The sequence below is a fragment of the Poecilia mexicana genome, unplaced genomic scaffold, assembly GCF_051168715.1.
Source record: "Poecilia mexicana isolate PSO_F unplaced genomic scaffold, ASM5116871v1 scaffold_2, whole genome shotgun sequence".
In the NCBI taxonomy this organism is placed as follows: Eukaryota; Metazoa; Chordata; class Actinopteri; order Cyprinodontiformes; family Poeciliidae; genus Poecilia; species Poecilia mexicana.
The window spans coordinates 39679242-39706488 of record NW_028263371.1 but is presented as its reverse complement, the minus strand read 5'-3'; the positions used below and the strand labels follow the sequence as shown (position 1 = coordinate 39706488).

General features: G+C 39.1%; 2 protein-coding genes across 3 annotated transcripts; both read left to right on the top strand.

Moving 5' to 3' along the window:
• The first annotated feature begins 142 nt into the window (after positions 1-142).
• On the top strand, positions 143-15988 carry morc3a (MORC family CW-type zinc finger 3a). The gene is made up of 19 exons (XM_014993900.2): positions 143-369; positions 1776-1848; positions 2845-2977; positions 3812-4038; positions 4149-4299; positions 4922-5069; positions 5308-5436; positions 5541-5660; positions 6499-6596; positions 6704-6811; positions 6883-7011; positions 7392-7466; positions 8093-8135; positions 8225-8323; positions 12360-12426; positions 12510-12588; positions 12958-14017; positions 14715-14854; positions 14955-15988. The coding sequence occupies exons 1-19, from the start codon at positions 331-333 to the stop codon at positions 15100-15102; spliced, it is 3066 nt and encodes a 1021-aa protein (XP_014849386.2). The 5' UTR covers positions 143-330; the 3' UTR covers positions 15103-15988.
• Positions 15989-16786: 798 nt separating this feature from the next.
• chaf1b (chromatin assembly factor 1, subunit B) lies at positions 16787-27247 on the top strand. 2 transcript variants are annotated; one of them, XM_014993894.2, is made up of 14 exons: positions 16788-16890; positions 17256-17390; positions 18169-18301; positions 18412-18532; positions 18919-19022; positions 19125-19221; positions 19343-19427; positions 20228-20321; positions 21163-21232; positions 21314-21405; positions 21485-21644; positions 23319-23894; positions 25717-25805; positions 26751-27247. In XM_014993894.2, the coding sequence occupies exons 2-14, from the start codon at positions 17265-17267 to the stop codon at positions 26849-26851; spliced, it is 1848 nt and encodes a 615-aa protein (XP_014849380.2). In that variant the 5' UTR covers positions 16788-16890; positions 17256-17264; the 3' UTR covers positions 26852-27247. The 2 variants fall into 2 exon arrangements, with proteins under 2 accessions (XP_087872450.1, XP_014849380.2); XM_088016324.1 differs by lacking the exon at positions 25717-25805 and having other exon boundaries at positions 16787-16890.

Below are 27247 nucleotides of genomic sequence, written 5' to 3'. Positions count from 1 at the left end.
GGAGGATACATTAACTATATAAGTGACACTTTTATGAAGAAAAAAATTTAATCATCTATTATCTCTGTTAGTTTTAAAAATCGATTCACTTTTATTCTTTGAAATACCATACCGGAAGTGACTGAACAGGCTTCCATTCTGAGGAACATTTCACAGTGCATTTAACTATATGAATTATACTCTAACAAGTTAACAACACAGACGATATATTCATTCACCCATTCAACAGTTGTAATATATTTGCTTAGCTTTTTTTTTTTTTTACCGGAACTGCTGATGTCATGAAGTAGCGAGGCTAAGCTCCGCCCATAGTCGCCTGTTCCTGTAAAAATGGCGGCACAAACAGACCGCGGCGTGCCTCTCAGTACGGTGAGCAGACTATCTCCTTGTTTATCGAACTTTGCATCACATTTTTCACGTTGGGTTTCAAAGACTTTGCACATAATGACATTACACTCCTTTCGTGTGCGCAGGAATATGATTTATGCCAATATATTAGCAATTAAGCTTGCTGTGTTCAGAGTAGTGTCCTGCCTGGTGATGTTTGTGGCTAGTTGGTCACTAATGTGGAATCTCTGTTTAAAAAGGAATAACCCGGCAGATAAATGTTTTGTCTGAATCGGAAGTATTTTAGGCTGTTAAGAAAATTTTATGTGGCCGTGTTATGATAGGGAGAGCGCTGAGTTTCGGTTTCCTGATATGTTATTTCCCTAAAACTGCACAATGATAACCGCTAATTGTGGCCTAAGGGAACACGGGGTCACCACTACGCTGCTAAATTTAAATTATTCTTTAAGAAACTAGTATATTACTCTGTGGACCTGTGGAGGAGTTGTTTTGGAGTCAATTCAGTTTTAACTTGATCCTATAGAAATGTTGCAGCTTGTTTTGCATATATCCACGCAACGTGATTTCTTCACATCGCTTTAGGTATTTTCTAGGTCTGGATATGTGAAAAGATTCCCTGTTAGTGTTTAAAATTTTCGTCCGGCTGTCCATCACTGAGTTCATCCTTCTATGGATTTTTCTCTTCATTAATATCTGAACCATCCATCGGTCTTTAAATCCATCTATCTTTCCTTTAATCCATACATATCCATCCATCTTTGTTACTACATCTGATATTTGCAGTTTTACTTGTTCAAACCCAAAGTATGACTGTTTATTTTGAATGTATCTTTATTCATGGAGCTATAGAATCATTTTTGATGTGTTGTAATGCCATTAGAGAGCCACAGAATACTGATTTTCATTTTCACTTTTATACGTTTGCTTTGCCAAATCATAATATTGGACTAAATCTCCAAGTTATTCTTTGCAGGTATAATGTACTAAGCCTGCAAGTATGATACAAATAATAATAATAAAAAACCTAGTTGAAATTGAATGTCCATTCTGAAGTTGTAATTGGAAAGAAATAGGTTCAAAATAAGAATTGGAAGAATTTATGTCAGTTTGGAAAAAAAACTTAAATTCACTTCCATTTTTTTTTCTTAGACTTTTTAATAGTTTTAATTTTTTTTGTCCGTTTCAGATTTTATGTTTTCAATCTCAAATCTGTTTTTCCAACATTCAGTTTCAACCTGCGATTGAAGATAGTGACAATTTCTCTAGTATTTAGGTCCACTGTATGCATAGTGATGTTAAATGACCCGGTTTAAAAATGATTTAAAAAAAAACAAACTTTTATGTAACATAATAAAACCCAGCTCAATAAATTGTCATGATCTTGATGATGAATGAAACTTTTGCTCAGATGTTTGTTTCACTTTCAGCTTTCGCCAAAGTTCCTGCACACCAACTCCACCAGCCACACCTGGCCCTTCAGCGCTATCGCTGAACTCATAGGTGAGTCATTCAGATCATCTGATTATCACCCGAGTGTTTTCTGTTTGCACAGTGATTTTTTTTTTTTATGGATCTTTTGTTATTTACGTAACCACCTGCAAACATTTTATCCAATGCATACGTCTTGAATTTCCTCTTGTTTATCAAAACAGAGGCCCATATTGCAGCCACAGCCCATAATTAAGTTTATTAAATAACCCCCTTCTGACTAACAGTTTCATCCTGTCTGCACGTCCCTTAGAGCATCTGATTGAAACACCTTTTCATCCGGCAATTTGAAATGTTCACAAGCCCCCTAAAATTTGTTTAAAATCTTTTGATTAGATTTTCTTCTCCAAGAAGGTGTTAAAATGCATTCAACACTGCATAACACTGTTTACTGTAACCAACTTGTGCTGATGCTAACTCATCATAGCCTATAAGTTAGAAAAATTGAAGACTTGCATGATTAAAATATGAAACGGGGAGGGAAAACAAAATTCACAGTTTCACTCACCTGGTTCAGATTCTGCATTTTTGTTCATGTTGCTGGAGTTTCAAAGTTGTCAGTCAAGCTAGTTTCCGATCCTCCTTCCTTGGAGTAGAGTGCAGTCCATAGGGTTCCAGATTCAAAATTGTAGATGATCTAGATAAGATAAGATTTTGTAACTCGTTTTTCAGTTTTCTTGAATTGTTGTGGCGGCTGGCAACAGCACAAGTTGAACACAAATCATGTTCAAACTGGTAGAGCTCCCAATTAAACAGACTTTGTTATTAAAGAGTGACTATTGTTAACTCTGGCTCCAGCTTTGAGGACCCAGAAGTATGAAACCAGACTCTGGAAGTAGCAGTCTTTCATGGTATCCTGTGCACATTCTTATAATTTATGTTGTAATTTATTTTGCTTTGTGAGAATGTAGTTTAAAATCCTTCCCCAAATGAGATCCATTGCTCCTGTCAGATTTATTCTACTTTAAATAAAGTTTTTGCTTTCTGATGTTTCTGTTTTGTTGACAGACAATGCCTATGACCCAGATGTCAGTGCCAAGCAGTTCTGGATTGATAAAACTATGGTTAAAGGAGAGGTGTGCCTCAGCTTCCTGGATAACGGAAACGGCCTCGACCATGAAACTATGCACAAAATGCTTAGGTACAAACTCCACAGATGTTTCTGTAGGCTTTTGAAAACATTAAAACCCACCATTTATTTTTATATGTTGCTTCTAGGGCAATCGCTTTTAATCTGTAATCATTTTGTGCAACGCATCTCCAGGGTTTTGGTATCGTTCTTTACTCTGTCTTCTAGCAATGTTCCATTTTCAAGCCTCTTCGCCCCATTATTCCTTTAATAACAATTCAGTTATTAAAGGATGTTTTGTCATAGAAAGAAAAGATGATTTGAGAGGGGCTAAAGAAAATCCTCCCTGGACTTGAGTTAATCTAAAATAAATCTCAGAACAGTAAGCTAGGGGTAAAATAGCAAACTTGCAAGAAAAAAGAATAGTTTTTCAGTGAAGAAAGGACTAGAAATTAGAGTTATAAGTTGCTGTTGTATAGTTCCTTTGCAGCCTGGAGAAGTTTGTCAATTGAGGTATTTTTCCAGGTCTGGAAAAGCATAAAAATATTTAGATTTCCTCTTTATTTGCTATAAGAAAAGTTATGTTCTATGTCTACGGTCTTTCTGTCCTCCATGTTTTTCTTCCTTTCATTCAGTTTTTCTTTTAGGTTTAACATTTAATGCCTTTGTAGAAATATGTACTTTACATTTATAGTGAGCTTTTGTTTATATACGTACAACAACTAGTTGAAATGAAAATAGACACGTCTTGATATATAGGAACCTCTTTTGTAATGCAGAATTAAGTTTTTTTTTTGTTTGTTTTTTTTTTTTAATTTAAGACGTTAAACCATTTTAATGCATTGCTTTGAGAGTATATTATAATAGAAAATTATGATGGCGAGCTTCTGTATTTCTTTACTTCAGCTTTGGGTACAGCGACAAGATGGCAGTAAATGGACTGGAGCCCATTGGTATCTATGGTAACGGCTTCAAGTCCGGATCCATGCGTCTCGGCAAAGATGCGATTGTCTTCTCCAAGTCAAAGAGCATATCGTGCATTGGGATGCTTTCTCAAACCTACCTGGAGAAGATTGGAGCCAAGCAAATAATTATTCCTATTATTTCCTTTGAAAATAAGAAATCAAACAGAAATATCCTTTAACCAAGGAGCACGAATGTGATCGGTGAACATTTTAAAAGTTGTTCCCCTAAATGTTTTGAGGAATGGTTTGTCATCAGTTTTCCTTAACCGTGGCTCCACTCTCCGTAAAAGAAAAACAAGAAGCAAGTCTGAAGGACATCCTGCAATACTCCCTTTTTAAGTCTCATGAGGAACTTCTCGCTGAGATCAATGCCATCACTTCAACCTCAACTAAGACAGGCTCCCGGATCATCATCTGGAATCTCCGCAGGTCTGTTTGTAGACCACACACACACACAACCACCAACCTGTAGAGCTTCATGCGGTGGTTTGTAGGTTCCTGCACGTGCTCCACATGAATCTCCATCTGTAATTTTTAATGAGATCACCACACTCGTAGCTAAATGCTCCTTTCGGATAACATTTCCCTGGTAGTCACTCAATCAGAAACCCCCATCTAAGATTCATTTTTATCATTCACATCATACATTAAGTGAATCTGAGCAGAGTGCAGGACTGCATGTGCTTTGAGAACGTTCAGCTGGGAGCTCACGCATAAAACACATGTTGGGTCGTACGTCTTCACTGGCCTCTTTTAGTCCTTATGCATGTTGTCAAAATCCATTCAATTCTTCAAATATAAACACAGTTCCCAAATCAGAACATGGTTGATAGTCGGTTCAAAAATATATTTGTGGGCAACATTTTGGACATTGCGTTGAATGAAGCCACAGTTTCACTTAGTGACCGTCACTGAACAGAAGACAGAAGAGCAGTACGTCAGTGAAGAGGGGGTTGTGTATTGTTTCACTTGAGCTCAGCTCTTGTATTGCCTGTATCTTATTTGTAATGAGTAACTGTTTTCATTCATTTCATCATTGTCTTAATTTTAGGACATCTTCCGGATCAACGGAGTTTGACTTTGACAGAGATCGATATGACATCCGCATTCCCTCAGAAGTTTACGAAGAATTAAGCGATCCATCTCGGCCTTTGAACAGGAGTACATCTTATGTTCCTGAGAGTGTGATTTCACTGCGGGTAAGAAGCGGTAAAGGGCAGGGCATCAATTTATTTTCATGAAATGCTCTTTTTTTTTTTTTTTTTTTTTACACTAATTCGTTTGCCTTCTCAATCTAAAACGTCAACTTCATTCATATAAACGACTTACCCAAGTGATTCGTGTTCACCACAGGCTTCTTGCTGTTTTTTTCGTTTTGTCCTGGTAATTACCTCTTTGATGTTAAACCTTGATTCATTTTGTGTCCCTGTGTTGTAGGAGTACTGTAGCATTTTATACCTGAAGCCACGCATGCAGGTCATGGTGCGGGGTCAAAAGGTGAAGTCTCAGCTCATCGCTAAGAGCCTGGCCTACATCAGAAAGGACCACTACAAGCCCACTTTTCTGGTATTTCTTTAGTTGAGATTTGACAGGAGTTTAGAAGTGTTATTTTTTTCTTATGGTTCCTGAATTTAGTTTTTTTTTTTTTTTTTTTCTCCTTGTCACTCTAGGACAAACGCATACCTATTATTTTTGGGTATAACACCAAAAGTAAAGACCAGTATGGTATCATGATGTATCACAAGAACAGGCTCATCAAAGCGTATGAACGTGTGGGCTGCCAGCTTAAGGTGGGTTTTGTTTATGACCTTCTTTTCATTGAAAACCAAAACTGAACTTTTCTTTGTTTAGGTCAGTCAGGATTAAAAAAATTTTTTATTTGCCAGTTTCCAAGAAAAAGTGACAGACTTTTAAAGACTCTTGGCATGTAACTGCCCTATGATGCTGTGTGATCAAATGAGAAGTTATAAGGACCTCCATAAAACTGGTTGCTCTATTTTCCATAAGTTTAAAAGTGTTTGAACAATTTATGCAAGTAAAAACCACCATGGGAATGATCATCCATCTTATTATTCAGGAAGATTGTGAGTTTCTATGAGCAGAGAAGAACTTGCTTTAATGCCTATGCTAACAACCAAAGAGGTTTAATTTTGGAGATCTGTCATATGGTCTGATGAAACTAAAATTTATAAAAACATGGATTCAAGGTCTTACAAATGGGCGATGATCTTAAGTCTGAAGGACAACAAAGTCAAATGTTTAGGGATGGGCATCACAATGCCTTGATCTCAGTCCTATAGAAGTAGATCTGATGAGGCTTGTCCAAGGGAAATGACCTACAAGCCTGACTCACTAACAGCAGTTCTGTCAAGAGGAATGGGCCAAAACTCCAGAAAGTTATCGTTGCTTTTGACAGGAAATCCAAAACATCAGATCCAAGTCACAGTTCAAAGGCAAACATCTGCATTTGAAGTTAAAAACATTTTCTAGCAGTGATTAAAACAAATAAATCTATTTTATTGTCAGACAGTAAGTAAAAAAAAAAAAAGCCATGTGTCTGTTTACGCAGCGTATGTAAATATGTGGGTTAAACAGTGTTTGAATCTTCTAAATCCTTTCGTTCAACAGGCCAACATGAAAGGTGTTGGAGTCATTGGGGTCATCGAATGTAACTTTCTGGATCCTACCCACAACAAGCAGAGCTTCAACGAGACTGACAAGTACAGGTAGTGACGTCAGTGATCCACTCAGGACTATCATAAACTGTTACCAATTTACTTGGTATTCTTGAATTCTCAAAAATACGTGGCTTTATTGTTTTGGATTTGAACAGAAAAACCATTAACAGTTTGGGGACTAAACTGGAGGAGTACTGGAACGAGATCCGTTTCAGAAAGACCAAAGAAGACCCAAACAGCACCGTGCCAGTGGAAGATACCATGTTGGTACCCAGACAAGAGAGAGACGTGAAATATTGTAATTTGTATTAGTTTAACCGGGGTGACTCTGTAGGAAGCGACCGGATCAGAACTGGGTGCAGTGCGACGACTGTTTGCGGTGGCGTAAACTCCCGGACGGGATCGACGTCAACAAGCTGCCGGATAAGTGGTACTGCCTGTTGAACCCCGATCCACAGTTCAGGTAACAGAGCTTATTAGGACCATTTTAAATGAAAACGTAGGAATAAACTACATAATCTAAACTCTTCTGCGTTTGTTTTCCTATTTACTACTATAATCACGCACTCCTGATGAAAATACTCAAGGTTTTTCCTGTGCTAAGATACAGAGTTGGCAGCAGCATTCACTTAGGATAATTTGGCAACAAAGACATAGAGGCTGGTCAAGAATGATAGCCGATCGGTAACACCTGCCTGTTTGAAACTATTCTCTAACACCATTTGTTGTCAGGTTACATTTATGGGAAAATTAAATTCAACATTGTTGCATAACGAGTGTCATCAATTATCTTTATAAACTTAAAGTCTAATCTAAACACTCTCTGTATGTTTTACCGAGTAGGAGCTGCAAGGTAGAAGAAGAGCCTGAGGACTCCGATGATGATCAGCCGTCGTACCGGAAGACCTACAAACAACAGTCAGTAAATATAGTTTGAGCATTATGCTGAAAAATCCCAGAGTTTTCAGTGGGGAAAATAAATATTTGATATGCAACAGGTTTATCAAGTTTCTCCACTTTCAAAGAATGGAGAGGTCTGCAGTTGCTATCATAGTTACACCTCAACTGTGAGAGACGGCGTCTTTAAAAAAATCCAGAAACTCACGTTGTTTGATTTTTATATCAAAAATGATTCTAGCTCTCAAGAACCCGTCCCATCCTCCACTCATTACTTGTATGAGTTGCACCTGTTTGAACTCCTTGCATGTATAAAAGACACTTGGCCACACTCTGAATCAATTAGACTTCAACATGTCTGCCTAACAGTAGGAAGACTGAAGATGGTTTATGGCTGGGTTTCTAGCATAACGGCCCGAAACGCACAGCCCGAAAAACAGGCCTGCCAATGGTCAGGCCTGTTTTTAAGATTTTTAGAAGCAGCTAAAGACCAGATCACTTTTATTATGTCCTTATGCAGGAAACCCGAGGACTGTAAGTGGGTGTACATTGTTTCTTCCATGCCTGTTCATATTATCATCCCTAATGTGAACATGTTTGACACCAGCAGCATGAGTTTATTTTTTTCTTCGTCTTATTTGTAACAGAGAGAGGGAGAACAAAAAGAAACAAGGACAGAAATTTGAACAGGTAAGAAGCTTACTTCCTTTAAATAAAATATATATATATATTTTACCAGTTTAGCAGTGTGTTTACTATTTATTCCTATTCTCTCCTAGGAGGAAGAAGAGGGGTATTTGGATTTGGACACCTTGGATAGACAGTCCAAAGCTTTTAAACGGCAGCACAATAAGCTTACCCGGCAGCTTCAACAAGTGGTGCGTAATTTAAATTCGCTTAAGTTATGGTTTGTAATTTTGACTCTATTCATTTGAAGCGTTCTGTGAATTTAGATGTCCTACTCTTGTTTTTCCATTCAACTTTAAACATCCCACAAAACCTGAGATTGCTTGAGTTCTGCACTGTTTAAGTGTTTAAGTCCTGAGAAGACGGCATTTATAAAGAAAGTTGATTTCTTAGCACTTTGTGTTGCTGGAGTCTTCATACTACCAGATTTTGCATGAAATTTCTGCATTTAAGAAGTCGTGGGACAGACATACAGTAAGTGGCGTTTTCCGGTATATTTGTGGTTTTAACACTGACAGAAATGTAGTTTTTCACTCATGTTTGTTCAAAAATATAAGTCTCAACTGAATAGGATATATTAAATTTATTAGTTCCCCAGTGGGGACATTGACATTTTAGTACAGCCCATCCAAAAGAACAAAAACCAAGCAAACATAAGTCATGGGTAGACAGGTGTCTGAGGCTGCAGCCATGGGAGGCACTGCCCTTTCATTTGATGAGGGGAAAAAAAGGAACACTAAAAAAGAGGAGGGAAAAAAATCATATCACATAATGTGTTCGTAACAGGACACAGTGTGAGATTACCAAAAAAAAAATCACCTTTGCACAATAAAAGCAACTTGCAGACAACACTCGTACGTGTGAGAACAGGGTGCTGAGGGAAGCGTTTCAGCCGAAACGCTCCGATTCTGGTCCGCACATGTCATGTGGGGAAGGGAGCCGGTTAGTGGGAGCAGAGCGTCTTGTTTACATAACATGCAGGAGAAATCGAGGTTGCCAGCATTCCAAGGCAGACACAAGGAGAGCCAGTTCAGATAAAAATTTATTCGACGTCTGTAATGAATATTTAATGCTTTTCAAAAAAAACTTTACGGGGTAAAAAAGCTTAAAGTCTGCAAAGTTTCAGCATTTACTCTGTCCACATTTTGGTTTCAAGATTTCAGGAAGTCCCCCTGGCATAAATCCTCACTGATGGTCACTCATTTTTGTTTTACCATGGCCAAGATTTTCTGACATTATTTTCTTTAGCCAATTACTGGAAATTGACCAGATGTTCTCAGCGTGACTTAAGATCCGAGTACTTTGTTGGTCATGAACCAAAATTTGTTTTAATCCTCGAAATTTTGATGTTCAACACTTGATCTGTTAAGAGTCTTTTTAACCGATCAGGTATTAAAAAGGCTGCTCCTGAATTGCTGGGGGAAGTTGCCTGAATGTTGTGGTTCCAGTTTATATTCATGGGCACGTGTTTTGGAAAAGAAATGGGAGTATGCACTAGGGCTGTTGTAAACGAATATTTTAGTAATCGAGTAATCTATCGATTATTCTTACGATTAATCGAGTAATCGGATAAAAAAAAAATTATAAAATGAAATATTGGTAAATCTGGCATAATACCGGTGTTACTATCAGATATCAATATCAGTCCAATTTTTCATATTTGAGCATCCCTAACAGTTGCTTTTTTGTAGTTTAGAAAACTAACCTGTAACAATAATAGCTCACTTTCTAAGTTAACCAGAAGAAAAGTTATAGAAAAATCTGAAATTATATTGAATTTAATAACAAAGAGGCAGGCTAACAAATATGCTTATAAAAAATGTCTACAATCCAGCTTTTAGTTTATGTATTCATCTTCAGTGAGTTTAATAGATTAATTAAACTCACCTTGCCACCTAACCTGTCACGCCGCCTGGAGTGGGAGGAGAGGGCGAATGAACGAACATGGGGTGGAGGGGAGGAAATAGACCAGCGGACTGACGAACCGTTAGACCGGGGACGAACACGGGGGAAGCAATACGGGATATTTACACACCTTCACTGGTCACACTCAGAAACTCATCTACCAGCCATGTACGATGCGCTCCGCCACCCGTTTCTTCAGACCGGGATATGACATTTATTGTGCGGTTCGTCGGTAAAGCTACATTTACACGGTAAGCATCAGCTACTCAGCCGCCCGCCCTGTTCAGGCTATCCGCTCACCTCAGCGCTCTTCCCGCCGTTCGCTTTCAACCAGCAGCCCCGGAGGAGAAATGCTGCCGTACTCCAGGCATTCCCCCAGTCATTTTAAGGATGCTTATTGGTTCCCCAAAAACGATAAAAAGTTGGGCATTATCATCAATCAATAAAATCCCCACGGGCCAATCTTGAAGATTGGACTTTATGCCGCTGAGACTTAGCTTTTGTCAACAACTCAGAGGCGGAAGTGAGAGCTCCGCGCAACGTAAATGAAGTCCCGGCCGGAACACGGCGCGCTAACTAATAAAACATAAATTAACGAAGCTTCGAGGCAGGTAAATTTTCCTCGAGGAATTTTAGTAATCGAGGTACTCGAATCATTCGAGGAATCGTTTCAGCCCTAGTATGCACACAGGATTCTGTACTTCCCTCATGATACAAGAGTCATGGTGGTGCTCATCTTTTCTCCTCTGGACAGTCCAGATGTTCCAAAGAGTCTATTTTTATCTTGGATGTTTTTCTTGCTGTCCTGCTGGACACCAGGCTAGGTTTCTACCACCGTGTCTGAGCGGAAAGTCACACACAGCTGCCGGCTGCTCCCGAGCGTCAGCAGTGCAGAGCTGAAGGAAGACACTTGATGACCGTCTTAGATGCCCGATTTTTTTTTCTTCAAAGCAGCTGAATCTCTTCCCTTGGAGTTCTCGACTCTGTAAATGAATTCAGGTGCAGCCTTGACTCTGAGGCCCTTTTGATCCAAAGCTGCATAATTAATAAAAGAAGAAAGGTTTCAAGACTCACCATCTTTTAACAAAAAAAAAAAAAAAAAATCATTCTCCTTCTCTAATCTAATCAGAATGGCTGAATAATATCAGCTCAGGCTGAAGTGTCATTTTGTCAAAAGGCTAAAAAATTCACTTAAAATTATTAGTTTTTAAATTAATATTCCTCTTATATCTTTGAAAATCCTCCTAGGCTCAGTGCAGGTGTCACCATAAAGCGAAAGGTGTGGAAATGCACCCAGCAAAATGTCTGTCAATTCCAAAACTCTTAAGCAAATTTAGAATCTGGTAAAGTTTTACAATTTATGCTTAAAACTCAGCCTTGGCATTTGGATAAACTGAAGTGCTTTTATTTTTTTTTAATTATTTTTTTGAATTGATATAAGAGAATTGCATTACAACACACATGGATGAGCTTCTGTTTGTCACCCATTTTTACTGGATGGCAACAGACTAGGCATATCCTTCTCTCCTGAACTTCAAAAGACAGATTGAAGATTTTTATTAGGTTGTGGGATTTCATGTTCTTACATGTTTGAAGAATCTGGCTTTAAGGAGGAACTTTGGGAAACGTCTGTTCAAATTGGAAAAAATACTGAAAGAAGTTCAATTTTTACACTCACGTTCAACCAAATATTCACACATTAGAGGATTGTGGCAGAATTCTGTTTTTGGTAAAGTTTTGACCTGCTGCTACTAAAATAAAAACCAATATCAGAAGGTATAGGAACAACACTCAAAGTACTGCCAGCATTTCTGAATCCGACATGTTAACTAGCACAAGCTCGTTCAGTGTTCAGAAAGATTAAAAAGAATCTTTTGTAACACATTTAGCATTCATGTTATTTGCTGGAAGTCTTGCTCTCTCCCGCTCTTTTGCAGCCTGAATGTAAAGCAGACATATCTCTTCACATTGAAGCAGACTATAGAAAGCACATTTTGTAGCTTTAGTTTCTGCTCACCATTTATCAGTTCAACCCAAAACCAATGATTTGTTGCATGAAGCCAGCATGTTGCAAACAACTAAAACTCATGTTTTTGTGCAAGAAATGTTGCAAAAGAATTTCCATGATTTCCTCATGATTAAATCCTGCAACATGAGGAAGTTGTGTCAGACAGAATTTTACTTGGTTCTTTTGGAAAATAAAACGGATATTTTCAAGTCAGAACTTAATATTAGGTTCCCTGCTGACTTGGATTAAAATTTCACACAAAAAAAAAGTGGTTCCAGAAAATTATTGATTTTAAAAAATCGTTCTCTCTGCAGTCTCCTAATTACCTGACGAGTAGGGCTGATTCCACCCTGCGGAGGTCCTCAAACATTACGCAAGCTCGTAAGGACATGATTTCTTCTGCAGGTTAGCAAAATGCAAACCAACCAGACGATTGAGACGAACTTGTTTTCTATCCTCCGCAGCCGGCAGCCCCCCCAGCAGCGAGTCTCCTCTTGTGATCACCAACGTTTGCTCGCTCTCAGCAGCATCAGCAACCCTGAGGTATGAGGATGCAGTGCCCTGAAAATGTATTCACTCACATTTTTGTGACATGCACAACTACAAACTGTATTTTTTCTTTTTTTTTTTGTAATCAGGATATTACACAGTAAACCAATACATCGTAGTTCAACTAATAAAGTACAACTCAGCATGTCACATTTTAAGAACGTGTTTATTTTTGAAACCGTTTGTTTTTCTTCAGTTTCACAATTATGCTCTACTCCGTGTTGGGCTATAACACAGTCTCCAAAATAAGATGAAATTAACAAAAGTTGCAAAAGGTAGAGGGTTGTGAACACATTTGCAAGACACTGTGATTATATCACAGTGATGAATGGTCATGAGTACTTGGTTGTTTTTGCTCTGCAGGGGGAAAAGGAGCCAGGTTGTCACTCCACAAAGCACGCCAAAAAGACCCAGAGTGAACGGTTTTCAGCCGGGTGCCTCTGACACCCCCGTATCCGTGCGCATTGACAGCAGCGACACGGATGAGACCGATGATGACGACATTGTCATCTTGGAAACTGCAAGTACGCCCAAGCCCAAACAGACCGTTGGTACTTTAAGGAAAGTGAAGCAAGAGAAAGAGGAGAGTGAAACTCAAATCCCGATGGTGCTAGAGTGCACCGACGACGCTGCTGTGGACGAGACCTCCGCGGCGACGGCCGAAGCCAAAACCTGCCCACCTACAGCAGTGGCGAGCGCCACCACCCAGACCACCGCTTTTGAAGTGAAGGAGGAACAACCGAGTCAGAATCAGACCGAAGGGAACGGCGAAACGGCTAGTAGGAGTGGTTCAACTCCAGATCTGCCCGTTGAAAGAGAAGTGAAGAAGGAACAGCAGAATCGGACTGAAGGGAGCTACGAAACGGCTAGTAGGAGCAGGTCCATTGAACGAGAAATTAAGCTGGAGCGCGGTGAGGGGGTTGAGAACCACCAAGGGGAAACCTTGGGCAACGGAGTGGCACATATGGAGAGTGATGAAGGTGCCGGTCCTTCTTCTTCTGTTCTGCAGTACCCCAATATCGATGAAGTTCAGAAACAACAAGATCAGCTCGTGGAGCTGATGCAGGAAACGGCCCAGGAGAGAGACGCCTTGAGAGAGCAGCTGAAACTTCTCACCTCTCAGCTTGAGGACATGCAGAGCCGACTGCAGGAACAGTCTCAGGCCAAGGTAAAGGAGTCCTCACACCAAGCCTGCCAGACTGACACTCAGACAGACTACAAGGGCCTTTTTGAGAGGGCCAAACAGAAAATCAATGATTTAATACGGGACAAAGAGGCTTTATTGGCAGCTAACGAGAGCAAGAGCAATCCAAACTCTGGCCAAGATGAGGAAAATGACATTGAGGAGATTTCGCTTAAAGTCAGCCGTCTGGTCCAAGAACTAGACGAGAGGAACAAGGAAAGGGAAGAACTGCGCCTGCAGGTCAGTATGCCATCCAAAATATTCTCTTTCCATCATGCATATAATTTTAGCTCCCTATAAAGCCATGAGAAAAGAGCTGACGTAGCGATCAGTGTCCAAAGACTTTAGCAATTATTTTAGGAAGGTGACATATTGAAAACGAACAACCAGACTGTAAAAGCACATCTCACTAAATCAGAGTACCACTGAAGGGGTAATGTGTTCCAGTAATTCAATTCAAAAAGTGAAACTTGTAGAGATGCACTATCCACAGTGGGATATAGTTTAAGAGAGTGTTTCTGATCAAATGGATTATGGATGACAGAAAATCCAAAGTAAATTTTTTATAAAAGGTAGATTGATAAAGACATATTATGTTATGGTCCACACTAGTAATTCAGTTCAGTAACATCAGTTCAGGAATATCAGACCTGATGTTGGGACAAAAAGCACTGGACTGTTGCTTTAAGATGCAAATGAAAGGCTTTCATTTACTTTGAAATCAAGGTCATAGAGTCTGGAAGAGAGGGGAGAACAGAATAGAAGTTGCCTAATATTTTTATTCATTTATTTGTGTTTTTGCTCAACAAGTAACAACAGAAAATATCTAAAATCACTTGATTTATAAAACTGGATCATTTCATAGTTCAGACATTTTATTTGTACATTTTTCCATCTTTGTTTTCCTGATGTGAATTCTCTATTTTTTCCCCGACAGCTGGATAATATGGAGGAGGAGAAGTCGACTTTGGCAGCCCAGTGTGAGGAGCTCAAGTTGAGAATGCAGCAGCAAAGAGAAAATGCTCAACCTTCAGCAGGGTCCCGCACCTCTGGCACAAACTCAGACGCCTCCAGTTGGTAGGACTGCAGAAAACCCAGTAATGTGTTTCTATGAAACCGTCGGGACAGGAATCTTAATCTCTCTGGTTCATGTTTTTTCCTCTATTCCTCTTTTCAGCTTGATCGAGCTCCGTCAGAACGTCGGCCGCCTCCTCGTCTCCCGGGTGCCGGCGCTGGACCTGGCGCAGGTCAATTTCGAATGCAACGTCATCGATGAGATCCTCGAGCAGGTTCTTACAGGCACAGACTTCGATTTCCCAGGCTGAAATGCTGCGCTCGGTTTGGAAAGTCACCTCCACTGAATTAAGGTCTTCCTGCTCACCCTCGGATCTGGAAGGAGGTCCAAGCCTGACCTGTTTCCAAAATGGATTGTAAACTTTTGGACTTCTGAAGAACATTTTCAGGGAGTCAAATGAATGTCTGAGGTTTATTTATTTAAAATGTTCACATTTTATGATTTTTGGTCTCTGTTTTTTTGTTGTTTTTTTAAGTGCGTCTCAGTTACAGACCTGTTTTAAAGAGAATCAGTGTGATGTTTGTTCCCATGAATTGTTCCTGAATTATGAAAGGCCGTGTTCTGTCCTGCGCCTCTCACCGTCTTCCTGTTTCATAGTCTGGCTTGTGTAAAATCTGGACATCTGTCGTCATTACCAGTTTTATACAAATCCTTCCAAATTCTCCTGCTTAGACTTGTAAAATCAGGAATCTTAACTCATCTGAGGCTCAGGTTGAAGATGTCAGAGAAATTTGTGTTTTTACATAATTTCAGCATCTTTTAAATTAACTAAGGAGGGTTTTTTTTTTACATTTTAATCTGAAGATTTTAGTTAAAGTATTTTATTTCATGTTTAGTTTTTTTTTACCTGACTAAATGTCACACTATTTCCTTTTTGTTTATTTTACAAACATGTACATTATATAATGTTAAATCTATTTTTATACTCCCCATGTTCTGTGTAAATCATTTGTTCTCCAATTTGGATAGATATTGTGTAGTTCCAGCAATACGCCTTGCAGTTCATCTCTGGATATTGCCAATTGAACTTAAGCTTCACGTTTCTATGGCTGGTTATGTTCAAACTGCAACTAAGAGCTATGGCGAACTGAAGCTGAATGTCGTTTATTGCAAGTAAAGAGATTTTAGAAACATAATTCCTTGTGGTAACATTTTTTTCTGGTGTGTTCAAGGGCATTTCAGCAAGCTAGAATATTGTAACGTTTCTTTATTTTAGTAATTGTAGTCAAAAAGGAAAAGTCATATGGAGTCATTGTATGCCACTTATTTTTTCTAGTTGCAAGAAAAACTGGATCGAATATTGGATCATACACATTACATTCATTTAAATAAAAAAAAAATGATTCTGTTCAAAGATTGAAACTCATGTTTCACAAACAGTATTTTGTCTTGTCTTTCCCATTTTGAAGAACACCACTAGTTGAAGCCAACTAGTATTTCTCAAGTGGTACAATACAGAATAAAAAATATGCAATGTTGTATCGCTCAACATAACACAAACCCACAATATCACGCAGACATAAAAACATCACAAAACAGGTGTGAACAGTAAATAAGGGTGGCATAGTTTACATAAAATATCAAATCATGTCTCAGTCAAAATCTATGATGCTCCAGATCCAAAAGCTAAATGACTCACTTTGATTACGTGACATATAACGACGGAGTTGTTTAGCTACCAAAACAAAATACTATGGAATAAAGTTAAATCCTATAATCTCAGGAAACTGAATTTAATATTTACACTATTGCTCTTTTAAGCTGGTTGTAGCTGATGAAGTGCTCTGCACTAAGAATGTATATTCCTCCTTAATGACCTGCTGTTTACGCTAAAACTCCACCTTCCTCTCTTCATCTCCACTCCCACCCATGTCACCCACCGGCGCACTGTTAAGGAATGGACCCGTTGTCAAAAGCTGCAAACTAACTCCGCCCCTTCCACTCTTTCGTCCAATCAGTCCCCGATGCTTGGCCGGAAGTTTTGAGCGAAACGTACGCGGGAAATTGTTAATATTTTTGCTGCTGAACGACAGAGGAGGTAAAGTACACACTTATTATTAAAAGTAATATTAGTTAGCTAATGAGGAAAAAAGTCGAGTTTATCTATATCACAATATGCTTGATAGCATCTAATAGCATTAGATAAACACTATAATGTATGTGGCGACTGGCTTTTGAGTGAAATGCCTAGATAACCCGCTCAGTTTGGTGCTAACATTAAGAGCTAACCCTAGCATTCAGTTGAAGTATCTGGTAACAGTTTCAAAATATATTTTTTTTGGCGTAATTTATAACATAGGGTCCACCTTTGCTGTTTATGGACGCGTTATTTATTTGCACTATATTCAAAGTCATTTAAACTATCTTGTATATAAGCTAGTTTTGCATGTTTCCTGTATAAAGGGGTTAAAAATGAAGGTGGTGACTTGTGAGATAGCCTGGCACAACAAGGAGCCGGTTTACAGTCTGGACTTCCAGCACAACTCGGAGGGACGTTTTCATCGACTGGCCACAGCTGGAGTGGACACCACAGTCAGGGTGAGTGGAGAAGAAACATCCGCTGAGGTTACAATTTAGTACTTGATTAAAAAGCAGGGCTCAAAACCTCTTCTGTTTAAAACAACGGTAGGAGATATCTTAAGTGGCATCCAGAAGCTGACAGTACCAGTGATGAATATACTTTTTCCTTATGCCTGCCACTCATCTATAACCATGATGCGTTCAACAGTCTCATAATGTGTTGATGGTGCACTGTGCCGTCCAAAAGTATGCACACCTCTTTAAGTTTTTGACACTACAACAACTATAACAAAAAAAATAAATAAAGGTATTTTGAGTGCATGTGGGAGGATCTGTCTCTGCTACATGGTTAAAAGGCAGTAAAATATATTTAAAATGAGTAATATTGTGGCTATTCTTCCTTAAAGAAACACCACTCTGTGGAGTGAGCGAAAAAAAAAAAAATTGCTGAATCTTTACAAATCCACATTTTTGAGGCAAAGTGGCATTCGGTCTCATAGTATCTGCAGTCTGGAAAATTCTGAAAAAGTTAACATTGGATTTCACTATTTTCCAGGTATTTTTTTATGCGTTTGTCTAAATGTTGTGCTTTCTTTCTTCTTTGTGTCTGCTCTTGCTAATAGCTTTCCTTCTTTCCGCCCTCCAAAAGCCAAAGAAAATTGTCTCTTGTAGCGTCCAGCACACTGCGTCTGTGTCATAACTCCTAATTATTTCACCGCATTGCATCGACTTTTAAAGCGGAAAGCTGTAAATGTTCATGACGAATTCGCCTCATTTTCCCCAATTGTTTACGCAGCTGTGGCGGGTGGAGCAAGGTCCAGATGGGAAGGCCGCGGTGGAGTTTTTGTCTAACCTGGCCAGACACAGCAAGGCGGTCAACGTGGTTCGCTTCAGCCCAAACGGAGAGCTGCTCGCTTCAGGGGGAGACGGTACGTCCCGCAAAATAAAGTTCTCTTTACTTCTGTGTCACTACTTTTGTTTCATTATTGCATTTAGAACTGAGACATGTCCTGTGTCTTGTTTGTTTTCTTGCATACAGATGCAGCTATTCTTCTGTGGAAGCTCAACGACTCCAAGGAGCCGGAACAGGCCACTGTGTTTCAGGATGAAGAAGATGCTCAGCTCAACAAAGAGAGCTGGTCTGTGGTCAAAACACTCAGGTACATAAGAACAGAGAGTGGACCTGTCTGCTATATAAAGATGCACACGGTTTCGTTGTTGTCTTCTAAAAATATATTTTTCTTGATATCCGCTGTGTAATAATTTTTCTGGCTTCAAACACTCACTGCAGTGGCTTAACTAGGCCAGCTTCACATTTGCATCTTCCAGCTGTGCAGACTCCAGCGCAGACCGATGATGACGAAGCTGCCTATCTGTTGATTGACTGAACCTTATTTTTTTTGCTCTATTTGTGATGTTTCATGACGTTTTAAACCTTGTTCCAATTCTAATAATTGTAACAAAGCTTGATTTAAACCAACTGTGTTTGATCAAAACTTTCCCAAATTATCTATTGAAACTGTTACATTTTCTGTTTTGTCCCCAGAGGACATTTAGAGGACGTGTATGACATCTGCTGGACACGAGACGGAAACTTCATGATTTCTGGATCTGTTGACAACACTGCTATTATGTGGGACATCAGCAAAGGTGTGCGGCCTCAAGCTGTGTATGGTGCAAATATTGAAACGAGCTACATCAGTGATGCACGTTGATGATTTTTATTTAATTTTTTTCTGATTCTGTGTTCAGGACAGAAGTTGTGTATGTTGAATGACCACAAGAGCTACGTGCAGGGGGTGACGTGGGATCCACAGGGGCAGTTTGTCGCCACGCTCAGCTGTGACAGGTAGAACAGGAAGTTTTTAAGACTTCTCCATGCACGCGTGAGCAGTAATAATATGGTGACAGCCAGACTGATTTTATGTAAGTAATGGATTACTCTTTCTTATTTTCTGTTTGCGTGTCAGAGTGATGCGTGTGTACAGCACTCACACAAAGAAGAAGGCCTTCTGTATCAGCAAAATGAGCTCTGGGCCTCTTGCTGATGGAGAGGTTTGTAAAATGTAGCTTCTGCGCTCCTCTTTGTTTCAGGTCATAAAATGTACATTTTTCACTCTGTCATGAGTTTTTGTCCTTTCTTCTAAATAATTGGACTGTAAATATCAATTAGGCTGCTCTACTTTGTATTGAATTCTGGGAAAATGTGGAAATAGCTTTTAGCATTTTCCAGATATGAGAAAAAGAAAATGGATTCAGGAAAAATGTTATTCCCAGTTATGTTAGCTAAAGAATGAGAAGCAGAATTAAATGATTCTTTCATCAGTTGATATTGGATTTAGATTCTTTATCTTTGAATGTCTGCGTGTTAAATTGGATTTTTGTCAAACTCAGATTGGTTTGGTTTTACTGAACCTTTATGCAAACCCATTTCTGCTTTTGGAGATACCATTTCTTCACCTCAAATGGTTTAACTTCAGATTGAATTTGAATTAGTTGTTTAAAAATAAACAAATGTGTTTCATAAGTTCCCTTTTTTAAAAGTTATAAGAGAGTTAAATCCTTAAATTAAAATTAGCTGATGTTTAAACATCTTTTTTGTGTGTGGCTTTAAAATTATTTCTTGTTTTCTTGTCAAACATAGCACTGAAAGTCTGAAGTATTTTATCTCCTCTGCTTTAAAGAATATTTTTATATATGCAGATGGTAATTTGGTCGATTCGGTTGATCACTCATTAAAATAAGGCTTGGATGTTTGGAGGTCTTTGAGAGTCCAGTCTGAAAAAGTGTTGGAAAGGAAAATGTGCATTGCTGAATTAAACCATCTATAATCTCCCCTTTGTGTCACTTTGCAGGTGAAGCAGTACAGAATGTTTCACGACGACAGTATGCGGTCCTTCTTTCGTCGTCTTTCCTTTACACCAGATGGGTCGTTCCTTGTTGCTCCAGGTACGTTGACTGCAGTCACCAAATTCAATCTCAGCTTGCTAATTGTATTTACAGGGCGTTGAATATTTGATGACCTACTGGTTTTATAGATTAAATATCAAACCAATGTCTCTATATTTTTGTGGTTGCTTGATGTTCATGTAGAAAAGCTGAATAACAAACAAATCGAGGGGAGAAAACTATTGTACTAAACTTAAAAATGTTATTGCGTCAGTGAGCGACAGTGGGTAAAACATAACCGACCATTTGACATAGAAACGTTTACCAACAAGCACAGTGCCGTTTTTGTTTTAATTGCTTGTTGTCTAGTAGGCTTTTTTGTTAATTCTTTTTATAAAAAAAAAAAAAAAACTTTGTGAATTTTAAACATTTCTTGTCAGCTCCAAGCTGAAAGGCTTTCTCTGAAGAGTTTCTGGGCTTCTCCTGAGCCACCACCTGTTTATTCCTTAACAGTACGAAGTGGCAGGAAAAAATAGAAAAATGTGGGATGTATTATTACTGGAAACCCGAGTTTTGCTGCAGTTTAAGCTGCAGGTATTTTATTTTGTCTCTGTCTGCTTTGTGCAAAAAAAAAAAAAAAAACCTAACATTTCTCCCCGCTGTCCATGCAAATTTCCACAAGATGAGTCAGATTGTCTGTGAACATAAACATGCTAAAGCAAATTTAAAAGTAATTTCAGTTTCCTTTTACTTCACAATTACCAACAAAGCACTGTAGATGTTCACTACAAAACTAGAGGCATCCCTTTACATTCACCTTATACAGTGGAGGATTTGAAGATTAAAATCGCTGTCTTCCTTCTGTATCTAACCCTGTCGCTCTTTTCTACTCAAACAACAGCTGGATGTGTCGAGGTGGGAGAAAACATCATAAATACCACTTACATTTTCTCCAGGAAAAGCCTAAAGAGGTAAAGCTTGTTTTAAGTTTTGTTCATTTCATGCTGCTAAACATCTTATAAGTAATATTCACATTTGTTCTCGGCTGTCAGGCCGATCGCCCACCTGCCTTGTCCGTCTAAAGCCACCCTGGCTGTGCGCTGCTGTCCGGTCTACTTTGAACTCAGGTCCAAAAAGGGAGAAGGTGAGAACCATTAATTAAGAAACGTTGTCTGTGTTCATTCTTCTTCTTCTGCATGTTTGTTGACATTTCTGCCTTACAGACGGATCTCCCCAGGCTCTCCCCAACCTCTTCCAGCTGCCATACCGCATGGTGTTCGCCGTGGCCTCCGAGGACTCCATCTTCCTGTACGACACTCAGCAGAGCCTTCCCTTTGGCCTGGTGTCCAACATCCACTACCACACACTCAGTGACCTCACATGGTAAACCTGGGCTTGAGTTGGGTTGAGTTTGTGTGTGTTTCTAGATGCTTCTCAGTCTGCCAGTGTGTGACCAGAGGGCTTCTTGCTGGTTCTGTCAGACAGGAAAAGTTGGAACATGCCCTGACTGAGCTGACTTTTATTCTGCACACAGAAACACTTCATATTTGTCAGTCATACTTGGATGTAAAGAGATTCTGGTAGCACTTTATTTTTACGGGGTGTGCATAAGACTAACCCTTCATAAATATGACATAACATCTGTCATGAACATAAAGAAGTCTTTATGAATGTTTATGACTGTTGTCATAAAGTGTCATTCGGTAAATAATTACACTTTTAATGCAAAGTCGCTCTAAAAGTTGCATTAAAAGTCCATTAAAAGTGCCAACTTTGCATTAAATTATCATTATTTACAAAATCATGCAAAGTTGGCACTTTTAATGGACTTTTAATGCAACTTTTAGAGCAACTTTGCATTAAAAGTGTAATTATTTACTGAATGGCACTTCATGACAACTGTCAAAAACATTCATAAAGACTTCTTTATGTTCATTACAGGTGTTATGTCATGTTTATGACAGTGTCATGTCAGTCTTATGCACACCCCTTCAAATAAAGTTCTCATCGAGATTCTTTTAGTGATGTCACTGCAGGAACTTTTTATTTGACAGTTTTCTTCCCAAACCAGTTTGAGATGTTTCCAGTTGTGCTATTTGCTTGTAGACCGATCACCCATCGTACTTACACACGCGCGCGCGCACACACACACACACACACACACACAAAGAAGCCCTAAAAGTGTATTTAGTTTTTATGCACTCTTTCTGCAATTTTGCTGGAAAAGGTCACGCTGTAAGTCGGCAGTTTTATTTTTCTTTTCTTAAAGGACCAAAACATTTATTTCTAGCTTACATAAAAATCTCAAAACTGTTTTCCTACACAGCTATCCTGACATCAATCCATCCGTCCATCCATTGCTCCTTCTGACCTTTTATGTTTCCATCGATTTATGGCTCCATCTGTCTCTCCACTCCTAGTGTTTCCTAGTGCTGCTGTCATTTTGTCTTGTAACCCGTCAGTCCATCATTTCTGTCTTATTCCTTCAACACAGTACGTTTCTTTTGTAGTTTTAATATTTAAACCACTGCTGAACAGCCAGCTCTTTGTCATGGTGAACTTCTGCATTTTAACAATAGACCATAATAGGAAGAGTAGTGTGTGTGTTTATTAGCGCAGCTGGGTGAGTTTGGCTTCAGTATAAAGAGCTTTGGGTGATCGCTATGACTGGAACAGTGCCGTATAAATTCAGAAAACTGACCAAAACTTGGCTGTGAAATGCTGAAATCATGACTGCGTGTCTGACTTGCAAAGATTAAAATAAAAAAAAGGAGAAAAGCCATAAACCTGAAAGTCAAAATAAAGCTCTTTCTGTAATTATACTGTTAGACGTTATTATTAGATGAAATGCATGTAAAACAAAAATTTTAATGGATTTACACATGATAATAAATTTGATTGGCGTGTTTCTTTATCGGCTTCACATGAATGCTTTTGGGCACCTTAAATGTGGAATAAAAACTAGACCAAGTGTGAATGTAAAGCCATTGATTAATTAAACGGTGTCTTCTTCATATTTTACATTCCACCGACATGTCTGTACAATTTCCTGTTTAGGTCTAGCGATGGCTCCTTCCTGGCCGTGTCGTCAACAGACGGCTACTGCTCCTTCCTGTCCTTCTCTCCTGGGGAGCTGGGCACTCCGCTCAAGGAGCCTCCCGTCTTGGAAATCTTTGTCCCAAACAGCGGCGTCGAGAAAAAAGGCAAGAAGTCGTCGGCAAGCAAAAACTCCTCTCCGGTTTCCCAGCCGTCGAGCTCCGCCCCAAACCCGGCGTCCCAAACCAGCAGCGGCAAAAAAGACTCCCCGTGTCCCACCCCGACGGACGAAAAGAAGGCCACCCCGAAACCCAGATCGACCCCTCAGCCTCGCAGGATCACCCTTAACACGCTGGAGGGCTGGGGGAAGCCCGCCACCCCCAAACCTTCGACTCCCTCAGCAGCTCAGACTCCGGCATCTGGAAGCACGAGCGCTCCTTCGACTCCCCAGCCCTCCGTGACTCCCCTCACCCCGACCGGCTCCTCCAGGAACCAGCCCCGCCTCGCACCTCTCACTCCCTCCACGTCAAAGGTTCTCAACACCGCTGGGTCCACAACCCCTAAAGGTCCGACCACTCCAAAAGGACCCACCCCAAGGTAAACACAGGAGGAGAAATGAGACGTAAACACTTTTTACTTATTTTTATATTCATTCTACGGTAAGCGTTGGAGCTGCAGCTAACAATTATTTTAGTAATTTGTTATTCCATTGATTATTCTGATTAAAAAAGTTGGCAGATTTTTCATTTAACTATTTAATAGTTCTTTATACAGTATCAGAAACGCATTAAAAGATGCAAAGTAACAGATAATTCAATTCGTTTTAAATCAGATAAACATTTTACTGTCTGAAATACAGTAAAAGCATCTTTAGTGAACACTTGATCATTTGCATCTTCAATTAAAAAATACTTCAAAACGTGTAAAAAACTCGGCCCTTTCTGCTCGACTGAACATCAATACAGCGCAGAGCCAATCTGGTGACTGTATTTGGATTAACATCTGCATTGCAAAAAGTGCTTACTAGGAGTTTTGTGTCACAGAATTTGCATAGTTTTAGTTTTACCCAGAAGAGCTCTGGGTAGATTTATAAACAAAGAAGGATTTTTTTTTTTTTAAATCCTAAATGCAGTTTTTAAGTATTTGTTTTCACAGATGTGGATTAATTACTGCTCTGAATGTGTTTTTCTTTTTGCAAATGCCTTCTTTTGAATCCGTGTACTCTAGTTAACAATTAATCAACTACTAAATTAGTTGGTGATTATTGAAATAATCAATTCATCACAAATAGTCCAGTTAGTCGTTTTAGCCCTAGTTGACATGAAAGTGTGCATTGTTACCCTATTACAAGACGGTTATTATAAAAATAATATAAGTATATTCATATTTATAATTAGTTTACTCATATTAAAGACTGGCCTTTTCTTTGTCGTCATCGTGACAGAGTGAAGGTTTTCAACTATTTCAACAGTCAGAAAAATAATAAAATCCCTACATAGCAGGTTGAGTGTTGGTATTTTAAATGCATTCCTTGTGTTTGTTTATCTGTTGCCAGCTAAAGAAGACAAAAATCCCCCTGCTGATTCTGTACTTGGATGTTGACTTTAAGCTTCTGTCGAGCCCAATACAACAGAAGTTTCTATGGCAACTCCACAAATTACCTTAAAACTCTAAAAAGCAATGAAACGTCTGTGGATCAAGCTGCCATGTAAAAGATGAAGAGTATACGTAGGAGAATGAAAACTCGGTTTGAAAGTTTGAGTTCAATTTCTTAGAACTAGTGGAAGTCACCAAATGGAGGAACTTTTTGTCGAGTCGTTTTAATCTATTGTTTTTTTTTTTATTTTTTGCCACCCATGCATTGAAAGTTTCATTGAGCTGAAGAGCTCTGGGTACTTAAAGGGCAGCTGGTCCCGTCACATGACCACCGGTGATAATTTATGGAAATGCTGGGACTATTCAAATGGGGTTTTGACTGGAGTCACACGGCTGGGAAACACTGCTTCCACTGCCTGCTTCTGCTGATGTTTCAAGAGCTGAACTCATAATCTGTGAGCTCTGCAAAGAGCTGGGGAACACCATAAACTCTATTATCCATCTTTTCTCAATGAGAGATGCTTCCAAGCGATTTTTAAGGGAAAGCTGGGATGCAGCATTTTGATGTTTCTTTCACTTCCCACGTGGTTCGTCCTGGCAGCGCAAACAAAGCCCCGTCTGGTACGGGGGATCTGGCTGGACCCCCACTGACTGTGGCTCATAGACGATTGTTGCAAATGCCTTTTCTGTTCTACTTTTAGCAACATGCTAAATAAATGATAAAATCCACGTCTGTTACAGCAAAGCAGCACTCTTAATTGATGCTTTGGAGTTTGTGTAGTTTGATAGTCTTTTTATTTTTGGTCTCCCTGTTCGTTTGTAGGAGAGTGTCTTTGACTCCCCTTGGATCTCGGCCTCCAGCTGTCAGCTCACTGTTCAGCAACGCTGCGGCCGCGGAGAAGGCCAAACACGGTTGGTTTCTCCACCTCTTTCAGCTTAGCGTTCAAGAGTGTTGTCTCAGTCTGCCGCCGTCATTAACAGCTTTTAAAAAATGTTAAAAATGTTGTCTCGAGAATCTGCAAACCCTCCTTAATGTTACCTTTAACCTTTACACACACCAATGGGAGGCTTTCTAGACCCTAAGTTATGTAAACACAAACACTTGTTTCTTTTTCACGTGCTGTGTCACCAGAGTTGCAATAGTTAAATAGTGGTAAAATAAGTAACATCTTCATTTAAAAGGCTTTTGTTTCTTAAAGTAACCAGCCAAATGTTTCTGAAAATTAAATCAGTTCCCTTTGGTTATAGTTTAGTTGTAATATGGTACTTATTGCTTTACTTTGTTGCAAATCATTAATAAGTAAGACTAAATCCACCCTCTCAAAAAAAAAAAAAAATACAGCTTTTAGGTCAAACATGCCTCTGGCGAAACAAAATAATACAACTCTTTTTCTTGTTTAAAATTTTTGACATATTTTTAATGAAGTTCCTCCTCTGAAGGTGTTTATTTGTATTCTGTATTGCTCCTCCAAACATTTGAGTCAAACAGTGCAGTGTGTTCAGGAAAATCTGACAACAAAATGCGTGGAAGCAGTTTGTGACTCCGGCCAAGTCAGACTGAAGTGACCAGATTTCAATGTTTCTGAGTCGTATTGTTATAAAACCCATCCAGTCTGGATCCATACACTCCACTAAGATGAGGATTTTTGTAAAATCCCACAATTGACACCCATACTTTATTACCCATTGGTATGTTTAATATACATCATGCAGCATTAATGACACAATCATGTGGCTTTTTTTCCTTTTTATATATATATATATATATATATTTATATATATCCTCCAAAAACTGCACAGAAACAGGCTATAAACTTTATCCTCTCGTCGCTGATCCCTCTCTTTGTGTCTCTCCAGAGCGTCCATCTCCCCCATCCGATCCAGTTTGCCAACCTCCAGAATCCAAACGGGCCAAGACCAGTAACACCCCAGTAAAAACCAGAACATGTAAGGATTAGCATTCACTGCCTGGAGTGTGGTGGTGCTTAAAGGAAACATCAGGAATAAAAGAACTATATGAAGCTCCTCGTGGTTGTAACACCGCAACATCTTTGTGCTTGTCCAGCTACAAACTGCATGACTTTCTGTTCAAAGAGTTTGTTTTTTTTAAACTGTATTTAGTATCTTAAACAGATAATGTTTTATTTCCCTTTCCTAATGACGCTCTGAGGCTGTTTTGGGGGGAGAAAAATAGTAAATCGAGATAAATCTGAGCTGCAGTGCTTAAAGAAGAAAAAGAAGAGCACTTTGAGGTTTGGTAGTTTGAAGTTTAACTCTGTAACCTTTTGACAACTGAAGCAACAGTTAACATCTTGAATTGAAAATGTCAAATTATTAATAAAAGACTTCAAGTA